At 43.4% G+C, this 13615-nt stretch overlaps 1 protein-coding gene across 15 annotated transcripts in view; it reads right to left on the reverse strand.

The window, feature by feature from the left end:
* Positions 1-13210, reverse strand: part of DEPDC5 (DEP domain containing 5, GATOR1 subcomplex subunit) — a 47779-nt gene extending 34569 nt beyond the window's left edge. For 6 of the 15 annotated variants that reach the window (XM_057411430.1, XM_057411426.1, XM_057411429.1 and 3 more), the window contains exons 1-17: positions 11658-11842; positions 11277-11394; positions 10447-10534; positions 9737-9783; positions 9159-9244; positions 8285-8368; positions 7554-7603; positions 6952-7021; positions 6535-6613; positions 5559-5620; positions 4457-4526; positions 3974-4046; positions 2761-2864; positions 2338-2412; positions 1429-1563; positions 893-954; positions 715-788 (exon numbers count right to left, since the gene is read on the reverse strand). In XM_057411430.1, the coding sequence (XP_057267413.1) occupies positions 715-788; positions 893-954; positions 1429-1563; positions 2338-2412; positions 2761-2864; positions 3974-4046; positions 4457-4526; positions 5559-5620; positions 6535-6613; positions 6952-7021; positions 7554-7603; positions 8285-8368; positions 9159-9244; positions 9737-9783; positions 10447-10534; positions 11277-11334 (1217 nt within the window). In that variant the 5' untranslated portion in view covers positions 11335-11394; positions 11658-11842. Of the gene's footprint in view, positions 1-714; positions 789-892; positions 955-1428; positions 1564-2337; positions 2413-2760; positions 2865-3973; positions 4047-4456; positions 4527-5558; positions 5621-6534; positions 6614-6951; positions 7022-7553; positions 7604-8284; positions 8369-9158; positions 9245-9736; positions 9784-10446; positions 10535-11276; positions 11395-11657; positions 11844-13188 lie in introns of those variants that run through there. The other 9 variants (XM_057411428.1, XM_057411427.1, XM_057411425.1 and 6 more) reach the window with 3 other exon arrangements.
* Between the last annotated feature and the right edge of the window lie 405 nt (positions 13211-13615).

The raw sequence follows: 13615 nt of genomic DNA on the forward strand, positions 1-13615 counted from the left end.
TATCACTTGAAAATAGTGGCTACAAAGGAAGCTATGAATGGTAGCTATGAATGGTAGCTATCAATGGAAGCTATTAACTGACTGTCAGGACAGTCAATTAATGCATGCAAATAAAATGAGGTATTAAAAGAGAGAGAAAAAGAATAATCCTAAAGCAGAACAAGGACTGAGGTGGTAGTTTTCATCCTGAGCCCTGATCTCTACATGTTGGGAAAGAAGAGAATATTATTAAAAACATTTAAGAGAAAGCAGAAAAGAAACCTACCATGCTTTGGAGTGAAGGAGTGTAACACTGAGCCTCAGCGTTACCTGCAGCTGTTCCAACATTTATCCATGTTATCCACACTTTCTCTAACCATAACTGTTAATTTGGGATGTATCTTTTCACTAATAGCTAATCTAGTTATTAGTTGAAGTGACTGTATTTTTTGCTTAGCTTCCTGACTTCCCTCAAGCACAGGTAAGGGCTATAACTAAATTAACTGGGAAGATCAAGACCTTTTCCAATGCAAATAGTCTATTATCTTTGATATGCTGCATTAATGACCAGAATTCTGCAAGTACATTCCTAGTTCTGCAAGGCTATTGTAATACCTGTCTTTGCTTCAGGAAGAGAACAGAGCAAATAAACAATGAAAGAAGAAAGGGAATTCAACTGATTATAAAATGGAAGGCAAATCAGAAGTAATTAGCAAAGGCTGAGAGTTCACCTACCTATGGTTTATCCAGTGTGGAATATTGTAGTCATCACCCAATCTGGAGTCCCCAGGTCCACAGCGATTATGAAGCTGTAAGAGTAATTCAGAAGCATAGCAACTTGCTCTTTGTCTAAGTAGTCACAAAATAAGCAATATTTCTAGTAGGAGCAGAGAGAAGGGAAAAGAAGCATTACCTTAAAGAGTGGTACAGCATGCAACGGTTGTTCTCCCATACATACCAAGTCCACACCTATCCCTATAAACAAAGAACAGTAGAGTTCAGCCATCTACCAAGCAGGACTGATACGCTAAGCCAAAATAGATCATCAATTTGAGCTGAAGGCCCAATTTGTATTTCTATCAGATTTTAAGGTGTAATTATACTGAAAATGGTAGTTAACAGTCCCACAGTACGGTTACAAACCAACAGTGCCAGTGGGGATATAAGAAACGTTTCTTTTAAACTAATGAAAGTCATGCAAGATTATTATCCTTTAAGGGAAAGGTCTGCATGGACAGATGAAGTACTCCATCACAAAGAAAATAAATTGTAAACAAATCGCCTTCGAGTTCTCTGTAAATCTGCCTATTTCAGTATGAAGTGTGGGCACCTGTCTTCCCCGAGTACACAGGTTACAGTAGATACTTTTTCATGGCAAGAAAAGGCTAGAGTATTTCCAACTATTTCTGCTTGCCTTCACAGAGACTGCAGAGTATTGGTGTTATTTACCATTATCTATCATCCGCTGCTTGGTTAGAATCATAAGGAGTCGATCAACTTCAAACACTCCCACCCCAGGTGTGATGACCACAGACATCTGGCCGGTCCGATCGAAGTTGCGGTTTATGTAATGCTTGTCAAACACTAGAAGAAAGAATTGGGGAATACTTTAAAAGAACAGAAGAGGCTGGAAGTTTGTTTTCAGAGCAAAAGAGGTGACTACAACAGCACATGCAAGCATGAGAGGGCTTGTATATAGTCTTGTCCAACGATCAACATTAAACTACAGCAGAGAGAAGAGTTAGGGCTAAAGAGAAGATGGGAATCAGATACACAAAAAAGAAGTATTTTTCTCATACATTTAGTGTTTCTTTTATAACATCTCACAAACCCCAAAGCCAACAAACAAACCCCAAAAATCCCCATAAGATAAAGTCCATTACTAATAATTTAAAATAACATCCTGTGCTCTCTCCCATAGGAATAACAAGACAGTCACTAAGACAGAATGACATCTGGTGTACAGGAGAGCACTTCCAGCCTATCAAATCCATTTCCCTGCTAAAAGACATGGATCAGCTTCACGTAAACCACCTTCGATCTACTCCGATTCTGAAACACTTTCATAACTGAAAATTTCAACTCCTATTCCAAGAGGTTCTCATACAGATTCACAGATGGAAGGAAAAGTTTCATCCTAATAACACCCTGAAGAGTGAAATACCAAATACTCAGTTATTTGAGGGCTACTGGTTTTCCAGAGACACATAAGACAATTTCTTCTGAGGCTGAAAATTACAACAACCACCTTACATTCCCCTTCTCTTTATAGTGTTAAGGACCAGGCAACAGAAGACCACAGCCATTTACTGGCAGCTGCTTCTTCCTCTGTATATTTTATCCATGTTTGTAGCTTACCATTGAATGAAAGATTTATGGCCTCCAGGTAGTTCCCTTGTGCTGAGGTAGAATTGTAACCTGGAGGAAAGCCCTCTGGACAAGTGTGCAGAAGGGAAAAAGAAAAAAGTTACCATCCCTGTATAGACCAGCCAAAACCAAACAAAAATTATTTTATATATATTTTTTTAATTTAATTTTTTTTAACAGTCTTCTTTCCCCCCAGAAAATCCTACCCAAACAAACAAAATAAAACTGCATTTGCAGTAAATCCTACCACTCCAACAAAATTAGTATTGGTATACTGCACAGAAAGACCCAAGCAAAACAACCTAGCCAGAAGAGCACTAAGTAGCACAATACCAGACTCCAACTGAAACTAGACCTTTAGAAATTAAAAAGAGAAAGAAAAGGGTAAAGCACAGGAAAGGAGAATTCTTGTACCTGCTTGCTCGAGTCGTACCAACACAGGATACTGGATGAAAAGCTTTTTAATGGTCACAAGCAATGAGGTCCACTCTTCTCGTCTCTCATTCTGAACGACAACTCTAGGAAGAGCACAACTTAATGAGGCTCATAAAAGGAAGCTATGAAGAGGGAGAATGGATGAAAAAACTACAGAAAAAAGAATGCACAAAAAGGCGAGTGTTTCTTCCTTCTGCTAGGCAGCACAGGACGACTGCATACTTGTAGCTATCATCAACGTGTGGATGCACACACGAAGCTGGGCACACTCCTAGCTAGAATAATCTCTCACTTCTAAATAGGTTATCAACATTACATGACAAATAGCATCACTGTTTTGCAAAGCAGTAAGATCATTAAGAAGTCCAAGTTCAGAATCAAATGACAGCTTCCACAGCTTCATCTGCTGTGACCATCAGTGAAAAAGCTCCAGTAAGTACCTAACTGGAAACACTTGTTTCAGCAACAGAATCATTTATTCTTCAACTACTCAAGAATGCAAAGACCTGAAAAAAAGTCAAGTCTTATGCAAAATCCACTCCCAACACTACAGAACTTCTAGAGGTTACTGGCAACTCCAGTTAAGCACAGGCAACACAATATTCACATGCTCATGGAAGACTGACATAGCAACCATGGGTGCACACTCACAGATGGAATGGGGGCTACTCATCAATTTGCTGCCATATTTTTCACTATCTAAATTCCTGGCAAACTCCTACACTTGGTAACATGACATATATATATATATATATATCCTGGAGAAGAGAAGGCTGCGTGGAGACCTCATAGCAGCCTTCCAGTATCTGAAGGGGGCCTATAGGGATGCAGGGGGGGGACTCTTCATTAGGGACTGCAGTGATAGGATAAGGGGTAATGGGTTAAAACTTAAAGAGGGGAAGTTTAGATTGGATATAACGAAGAAATTCTTTCCTGTTAGGGTGGTGAGGCACTGGAATGGGATGCCCAGGGAGTTTGTGAATGCTCCATCGCTGGTGGTGTTCAAGGCCAGGTTGGACGAAGCCTTGGGTGAGATGGTTTAGAGTGACGTGTCCCTGCCCATGGCAGGGGGGCTGGAACTGGATGATCTTAAGGTCCTTTCCAACCCTAACTATTCTATGATTCTATATTCTCCACATGGGTTGCATATACACTGTGGGACAGGAGGTGAAGAACTGGGAGAAAGACCTACTTGTAAAAATCTTCATAAAATCTTCCCTCGTGATCCTGCCGAATTGATGCACGATGTGTTTCGGGAAACTCATCTGGAACAGAAGCAAAAGCACATTATTACCCTATGCTCTTGTGTAGAAATGACCCCTCTTTCCTAGTAAAGAGCTGTTATTTTCATTAAAATAATAATTAGAAAAAAAGGCAAAGCAAAAACCAAACCTTTGAGAAATATCAGCTCTCCCCCACAATATTAGAAGTGTCTTTGAACCAGTAGAACAGCTTGAGTATGATGAGGAAAATCTGGCATATATTGTTCTACGTAAGGTTTCTGCTGTAGTATTTTTGTAAGAATGGCTGTGTATCCAGTGTGCTTGACAGGGATTACTTTGGACATGGGCATAAAGAAAGAAGATAAAAAAGTCCCTGGTAGCCTGCGACCAACTTTCAAGAGAGAAGGGAATTGGTCTAAAAATAGAAACACAAAAATAAAGAATTTACACACCTATAGATTTTGCTTCATAAAATGTTCTAGAAAATAGAACCACTGTCACTTCATGGCTGCAATTCTTCTCCTGCTCAGGAAGAACACATGAAAACAGAAGATCTTTAGGGTCACACTCAGTAAGAAACTCTGTATATACACATACAGAAACACACCTTTTCCCCTCACATCTAGAACCAAAGGTAACTAGAAAAAGGTAGACTGCTGCATTAATGAATCTGTATGAGTGCTCCATATTCCTCTATGAAATAACAAAGGTCTGTCCTGTAGATTCTGTGCTTCTAGGCTGTACCACATTTAACAGCAGCACTCCCCACCAGCCTCTAAAGAAACTCCTCTCTGTAACTGTCAAGATACGTAACTTTTGTTTAAAAAATAAATACACCTGACTCAATTTGTTTATATATATGACAACTTGATATTCTCATTTCTTAGTGTTTAGAGAGATGCCCCTAACAAATTAAAACTTCATATTTTATATGCCCTTTATTTGGAGTACTGATACGGTTCTCTCAAGTCAGTGGAAATCTGCTGCAGGACTGCTAACAGCAGCTCTAAGCCAGATCATGCACTGAGTGAGAAGACAGCTCTGGATTGTTCAGCTGTAACAGGCAGTGAAGCTTTGGTTGGTTTTTGAAGCAATTCACTTTCAAGAACTTTGCACATCATTAACAACCCACTTACTACAGCCTGGAACTCCTTCACATGAAAACACAGCAGCACTAAACACATTACACACTGTACCAGGGAGATAGTCATAACAGAGTCCTGGAACATCTAAAATTGTGTAAACCAGACTTGTGCATTACTGCACAGGCACAAACATATCACACATTCAGTGACTTTAGTCCAGTCCTCCACACACACTGTATGATATAAACACAGCAGATACAAGAGATCAGCAGTGGGGTCACTCAGGACAGGTTATGACTTAATGCAGACCTGCAGTACCCACTCTTTTGATGCCCAGGAGCCACCTCTTCAAGTCCTGTAAACTTTAAAATTGCCTGACACAACCTTCCTCAAACTGGCACATCAATGGGCTTATTAAAATGGCATTGACTTGTTCTTTCAGAGAGGATTAACTCGATCAGCTATTTACCTTCCATTTTGTGAAGAGGTCAGCAAGGAAACCATTCACAGCCTTCTCAAAGTAGAGGTCCCCTGCAAAGTAAACATCTCCAAAGCATCAGATAACCGCAGCTACTCCAACTATGGGGTATATTTAACCTTGAGATTATAAGAAAATTATTTCTATTAGAATTAGAGCAGTTGTATGCATAATAAATGCTAATATCACTAAAGCAAAGATGGTAAAAACATTAAAAAGCATGAAAATGTTTGAGAGGATGTAAACACAACTCTGACTGTGAAAAGGATCTGACCTTTAAATTCCTCTTTCCAACACATTCGCAGCATGCTGGGAAAGCATCTGTACTATCTTTTAGGCATAGCATGCACAACTGACCCCCTGCTCAGTTTTGAGTAGCTGCCCAGTTACATATGCATAAACACATGTTCAGAGGAAATGGCAAGAGGTTTTCTAAAGAATTAAAGGTGGAAAAAATAGAATAGGGCAATGACACAGAGAAGTGACTCATTTTCAATCCCAAAGTTTTAATACTTCTCGCTGACTTCACCTGGGCTAAGGAGGGGATTTTGCTTCCTCACTAAGCCAAATTCAAGGGAAATCTAAAACATCAAGGTCCTCCTCATACAGGATTTCCAGACATTTTTAGTTTCAGGATTCGCACAGGTTTGTGCCTACCCTCACCACCAAACATGGTCATATCCACAGAAACCTTTCTGATACCCCCCTGCATTTCATCACTGAGATAATGGCACCCAGGCCTTACCTTAGGGACAGGAAAATTATGGAATAGCTAGGAGACAGAAAAGTGTGGCACTGTATGTAAGGGTCTAAAAGGCACTTCAGAACACTGCCTAGGGCAAGGGCAGGGTATTTTAGTTTTCCAGCAGTGGTGGAAATAAATAGTAGCAGCAGTTTTCTCATAGGGGCTGAAAGGACAGCTGCTGCCATCCACATCCACAACCAGGCGGGTCAGTTACCTACATACCATAAATATCAAAATCCCACATTTCACAGCTCATCTGGATAAAAATATAAACCATGGCAGAAGTGGAGCGGAAGACCACCTGCAAAGGAACAAAGGACCTTATGTAAAAAAAGGTAAGTTCACTAAAAGGTCCACAGGCTGAAGGCAATTAGAGCAACTTCTACAACTGTGCCCACTGCACTACGGGGAACTTCCCCCCTAACAAGCTGACATTTCAACAGCCCAAGTAATTCCTAGTGCTGCCAGTACAGAAGAGTTGAAGTTTACTGATCATTCATTCTCCTGAATTTATCGCCATTCTTCCCCTTACAACATGGCTAATTCAAGTGATCCATACAAATCTGCAAGCGAGATAGAATTACAAGAAACCTGGCAAAGAAAGGAATGGAGAAACTTCCTTTGCTGCTGAAATCTTACCCGGGTATCCTCACTGATGTATCCACAAGTGACTTTCTCACTCTTCACCCATAGTTCACCTGCCTGCGCCCTGGAAGAAAAAGAGTGCAGAATATTTGTTAACCAGAGTGAACATGAAGATTACAGAATCAGTATTTGAGCAAATAAGGGATGTACCAAAATCTACGTTCAATGACGACTTGAAGATAGAGTAGAAATCTATTGGGTTAAAACCTGATCTTTAATCCAAAAGACGTCCCAACAGCTGTTTCCCTCTGCATCTGCACCTTATCTTGTCCCCTTCTCACCTCAACAGCAACTAAAGTAATCCTCATCTAAACTATTAAAACATCTTGGGAAGGGTGAGAAATACTGTAAGTGGTAAAATGACAATTATTTGGCATTGATCAGAGGCAACAAGTGTTGCTGGCTGTCCTGATACTAGTTTCTTCCACCCCAAATCAGACAGAAGCCTTCCCTGACCTCGCAGTGTTGATGGAAAACTGTAGAAGAATAAGAGAACAATAAATCATGAAGGATTTTTCAGAGAAGATTCTCCAGTTGGGTACTCAGGGCTCATTAATATAATATTGTAACAGCAAGCTCTAAGGGGAGACACTGACCTGATACCTGCAAATTCAACCTTCTGAGTGACATATGCACATGTGCTGACCTAAGAAAGAACAGTTACAGGTGTTAAAAGAACAGAAGGCTCAGAGTGAGCAGACCAATTTACAAACAAAATATCCACAAACACCTGATTTCTGCATAAAATCATGAAAGCCACTGAGCATACTTACAACTAACACTTCAGCTCACTGAGAGTATTTACAACTAATACTTCAGCCTACAGAACCTCTGCACTAGAAAATAGTTTTTATCACATGTAAACTTTTATTGGGTTCATCTGTCTAATTCACTGTGCTTCGAGGAGCCAAAGACTGTTTTAGAGATGTGGAAACAAACGAGTTGCTTATTAAGCGGTGCTATCAGAGAGACAACACTTCAGCATGCTTCTACTTAGAGAAACATTTGGATTCAATTCCTTCCAAATATAGTAAAGCATTAAAATTCAGAATATCAGCTAAAAACTCTCACAGCATTTTCAGTGCCCAAAGCAGTAATTCACAGCGTGGCAATGAAGTAGGAAATGATGGGATTACATTTTTCTGCAACACATTTACATCTATTTCTCCAACTCCAAGGTACCACTTACAGCTTGAGTTCCTCAGGAGCTGCTGATCTTGTCCTCAGTATTCTATACTTTGTATAATGCTTATTTTCCTTTACAGCAAGCAAAGAAAAAGGTACATGATCTCCTTCACCCCACATATTATCACAACAGAGGTCTTACCAAACTTTTCTTCAGTCGCCACATATCGCCACGCCCAATATACTGATCTTTAAAGGTCAGCTCCACCAAGTCCAAAGTCACCTCCTGGGAAATGGAAGAAAAACAGCGGTCTGGTTGTTTCTAACTAGTTCCCTTCAGTCTGTTCTGGTAAGAACCAAATGTTACAGGGAGAGCTGGTCTAAAGCAAGTCAATACTCCTGACGGATGCAAAATAAAAGTGAAATCCCTTCAGAGTAACTGCCAAAGTTGTTCATGTACCTGGAATGACTGAGAGCTGCAAGACACTGTACACTGGGACCAGAAAAGCCCAAGAACTAAATCTGTGCTACAAGTATCAGTGCAAACTAGAAGCGCAAGTGAAACAAGTTACTTCCGTTGTTCACTGCATTAAGGAAACCTTGTTTCCTGCAGATTTGGGTCTTGTGCTGAATGTATGCTCTGACTGAAGCTCTTTTGGCAGCGAGGATATTTACAAGAGATGCCTCTCCTACAAGGGTATCTGGTGTCAGATAATGCATGCCCATGCCATGACTCTGCTTTTGACTCGGCCACTTACAAAATGTTTCTCTTTACTCTGCCCGGTTATCCTGAATTTCTAAAATTTAAAGGCTTTTGAAATTTCTTAATTTCTATCAAGCTGTGCTGAAGCTGGCCCCCAGACTTCAGAAAGAGAGCAGGGATGGCAGGGAGTGAAGAAAGAGACACTTAAACAGTTCAACTGCCCAAGCCTCATTTTCTTAGGAAAGAAGGCTAAATACTTTCCAATAAAAGTATATACTCTTGTTCCCCAATACTACTGTAGATGGAAGTTCACAGGACTCTGATTCGAGCTAAGTGAAGGAACAGATGGGAAAAAAGCCGCAAAGCCACACACCTTTGGGTCAACAACATTCACGTGGACATCCTGGTATGGCCGCAGTCGGAACACTTGTGCAACTGTCTGATCCACACTTATAGTTTCTGTCACAAACATAAGAAAGGACAAGAAAGTAGTGAGCATTCCCAAAAGGTTTCATGTGGTTTAAAAGTACAAAAGCAACACAGTGAGACTGTCATGAAACACTTAGGGCCTTAGAAAAAGACGACAGCTTCCTTCAGCTATGGACCAATTTCAGAGTCGCTAAAATCAAGGCAGGCAAGATAAACTCAAAGTTTAGGCTGAATTAATTCCTGCAAGAAGGAAAGGTATAAAGCTAGGCAGAGAATGCAGAAACAAAACTTTCAAGCTAAAAAGCCAATTTTGTTTAAACCATAACCACATATTGCCTAACCAAAAGCAGATTTAAAATTGGCTATTCATTTTCTGATAAAATTAGAACCCCTCCATTCCTAAAGAGACAAAGCACTGATTTTCTTACAGAGTTCAAATATATGCATTAGTCAATCACAGGTACAGATCAATAATATAATCTCTGTCACTGATTTTACTGTGTACTATGAGTTTAAAGTTACCTTTCTGCAAATCTTCCTTAAGTGACTTCACTTGTAGAAGCAGGGGACTAGCATGCAAACAAGAAAAAAAGGTAGAAAGCTGAGATACCAACAGTCTACTCTGGCAAATCACTCTCTCAAAACTGTTTAGTAACATGGAGCATGGCATAAGCTAAACATAAACACGAATATTTCCTAGAAAGCTTCATACATCATCTATCTTTTTTCTTACATGTTATAAGGTACTCTTGAGGTAAAGATGATACTCTAAATGGGAAATAAGTCACACATGAACATCTTGGAATCTCAAACAGGTAAACTGCTACTTTTCAGATACAGGCTGCAGGATGAACAGCTTCCTGTAAAGATTATTCATGTTTTTATAGCCGAGCAGGAAGTTTTAGTTTTGCCTAGGATATAATATAGGATGAAAGAATAGTAACCAGGCATCAGCGCATCTATGAAGAGGACAAAGCCATTGTAGATTCTACAGTCAGGTGCTATCTGCCCTGTGAAAGGTCAGCAAAATAGCACCAAACACAAAGAACTCCATAAATTTTAAGAAAGAGCTCCTGCTGTAGTTATCCTCTTCTCTTCAAGCAGAAGACGGCAGCACCCTGAAGCAAAGTTCTCCCTGCTCTAAGAGCCCATCACTAGAAACTGCTGCACATGAACACACCCTTTCAGTGCTCTAACCACACCTGACTGATATCAGCAAAGAGAGAATTCACCTGTACTCATCATTGGGATGTGCAATTTCCACAACATCTCCCAGCTTGATTTGAAGAAATACTTTAGGATTTACCACCAGTTCATCATCTACAAGACATAAACAAATGAGGAAAACTGCAATGAACAGATATATACCAAAAAGACAGTTGCATGTTCGTATGCAATAGCTTACTCCGCATAACCAGACCATCACAGCATTAACAGGTCAGCAACACTTTATATCCACTACACGACAGCGCCCCTGGTGTCCTGGGTTCAGCAGTAGCAGTCACTTCAGCCTGGCCACTCTGGGGGCAAAAACTTCTCTTTCCAATCCCAGAACTTTCACAAAAGATGTGTTGGACACAAGAGTGCCTTAATGAGGCAAGCAGGATCATCTCTTGCATTTCTCATCTAACACACATCAGCAGGAAAGTAGACAGCCTAACAGGAACCTTAACGAGATATGTTAGCATGCTGTGAGTCTAGTAGGGAGCAATCAAACAAATGACATTGTTCTTAGTACACAGAAACACACCTACACACAGGCACTGGTCATTGACATATCTGCCACTTATTGGGGTGACTGAAATACAAGGTTAAAAAAAAGATGCAACAAAAGGAGAAGAGGTAGAAAAAAAGCAAGTTCATTTTCTAGGTGCAATCACATTCTGTTCTGACAAATGCAATTTTATTCTGCTGCATCTTGCTACCAAAAAAGAGCTTTCCAAACGGGCTGGTAACACCAAAGTCCCATCTCCACTGTTCTGTTAGAAAGACCAATAAATCAACTGCTTTCAATGAAGTAAGAGAGTGCTGGTCTCATTGTTACAAACCAGGAGATACTGACCACTGCCTCCGAACCCCTTCTTATGTATGACGAGCTTGTACACCTTGTTAGTTCTCATCTTGAATTCCAGTTCTTCTCAGCTGCTTTGAGTAAAAACAGTTGAAGACATCTTGCATATCTAATATGGAAATGAAAGCAAACACAGACCATTCTTTATACTCTGCATGTGAACACAGGCTGTTGTACCACCACACAGCCAAGGGCACACCTGAAAGCAGGCACATTACGAAGTTTAATAAATGCCAAACTAAAAGTTTAGTAGTTTACAACAATTTTACAACCTCTCCTACCAGCGCTCCTCCTAGTACCACTCTCTTAAAGTCTCCTTCCTATTTCAGGGAGAAATTCTGAACCCTATATTAAATGCATTAACATGAATACCCAGAGTTACACCCACTGCCTATTACATCTTCTGTTTTCTTCATTCCCTCCCCTTCACACATCTTTTTCCACATGTCTCAAAGGCACTGGAGTCCACAGCCAGATGATTCCACACCAAAGCAGCAGAGCTGCAGCCAGCAGAGGTACAAAGGCCAAGCAAACACATCTGAAGCACCCATCTGAATTCATTTAACTGCATCAACCACCACATTAATCTCTTCCTGCCACTTTCATTTAAAATAAAGCATATTTCAAGGGATGACTTTTACTTTTCCAATTTACTCTTTTTGGAAGTGTGTTTAAACTGGAAATTATCAGTGAGAATGCAGTTTTCTTCATAAAACTATAGCCTCGTTAAAATATAAGCTCTTTTATTTATAACTCTATTCTTACACCAAATCAAAAGGCAGGACTTAAAAGTGCCTTTCAAACAGACTAAAGCACTGAGTTTCAGATGTGCCGCTCAGAAAGTCGATTCAATTAGCGAGCTACAAAGGCATGGTGGGGGGGAACCCCACGTCCAAAGTCTGAAGGTTTTACAGAGTTTATCTTAACAAACTTAGAACTGAGGCTGGAAGAAGCGGGCACACAGCTGCAGGCCCTGACGGCGCACCGGGCCCTGCACGGGTGAAACTGAGCGTGAATGAACCCGCTGCACTCCTGGCCGGCGCTCACAGGCACTAACCCCGCTGCGGTAACGCCGCGTCCCTCCACCACGCAGCTGAAAACAGCGTTAGCAGGATAAAGGAGTAGTTCCCCCCCCCGCCCCGAAGCGCGGACCTCGGCAGCCCCAGCAACAGGGGAGCAGTGGACACCGTCCGAGAGACGCCACGGGCCGCTCACCGGCTGCCGTGGGACAACAGCGGCACTGCCAGGGACGCCTTTCCGCGGCAGGCCTCAGGGCAGCCCCCCCCGTCCCTCCCAGCGGCCACAGAGGAAGGGACAAGCGCAGGGCCCTGACCTCCTGTCCCGTGTCCCTCAGCAGCGGCGGCGGCGGCACCGTCCCGACGAAGCCCCCACGGCGGCGCTCGCCACTTCCGCATCCGGGGCCGCCGAGCCAGCACGCGCGCGTCACGTGACGCATAGTCCCGGTCCGGGTGGGAAGGCGCGCTGCCGGGACACCCCCTGGCGGCGCGGCGGGCGGGGCTCTACACGGGGCGGGGGGGGCTGCGGGCACCGGGCTGGTGCCAGGGCAACGGCTGTTAAGGGCAAGCGAGCGAACGGGCGAGCCCGGATGAGGAAGTGATGCGACCGGCGGAGGGCGCGGGCGGCGCGGGGCCGGCTGCCGCTGAGGTAATGGGACCGGAACGTTGCCGCCGTCGGGCTGCAGAGGGGGGATGTCTCTGCCGCAGGCCCGCCTCTTCCGCTCGCCGCCGCCGGTTGGGAATGGGCAGCGGCGCCCCCGGTGAGGCGGAGCGGGGGGAGAGGGGCTGGCGGTGGACCCGGCCCTGCTTGGACGCGGTGGGGGCTCTGTGGGACCGAGCCCGCTCCCTGCCGGCGCTGGGGGAATCAGCGGCGGTTGCATAATTACCTTCAGCGCGCCGCCTCGGGGCGGGTGCGGACCACCGGGGACGAGCAGAGCAGATCGGGCCGCCGCTGTCCGGGGCTTCTGTCCGGGAGGAGGAGGAGGGCTCTGGGCTGAGCTTGTCCGCGCTGCCGCCGCGCTCCGGACAAAGGAGCGGTCGGTTCGAGTTGTGCCGTAGCTGGGGCTCGGCGGTACCGTCGGCAGTGCGGTCCTTCCCGCAGGGCTGGCGCCGGAGGAGCCTGTTCCTTGAAGGCTGTCTCGGTTCGGGAGCAGGGAGAGCAGCGCTCAAGCCCGTGTTTTTGTAAACTGAGTAACTGATGCCTCTGGCAACGCCGGGCTTCGACAGCTCCTGGCGGTGGAGGTGTCTTCAGGAGCGGGGAGACAGGGGGGTTCGTTCAGCCGCCGGCGTCAGAGCGGCTGGAACGCTACGCGC

The sequence above is a fragment of the Pezoporus wallicus genome, unplaced genomic scaffold (assembly GCF_028554395.1).
Source record: "Pezoporus wallicus isolate ANWC-B61680 ecotype Strahan unplaced genomic scaffold, APGP_CSIRO_Pwel_v1 contig_6401, whole genome shotgun sequence".
NCBI lineage: Eukaryota > Metazoa > Chordata > Aves > Psittaciformes > Psittacidae > Pezoporus > Pezoporus wallicus.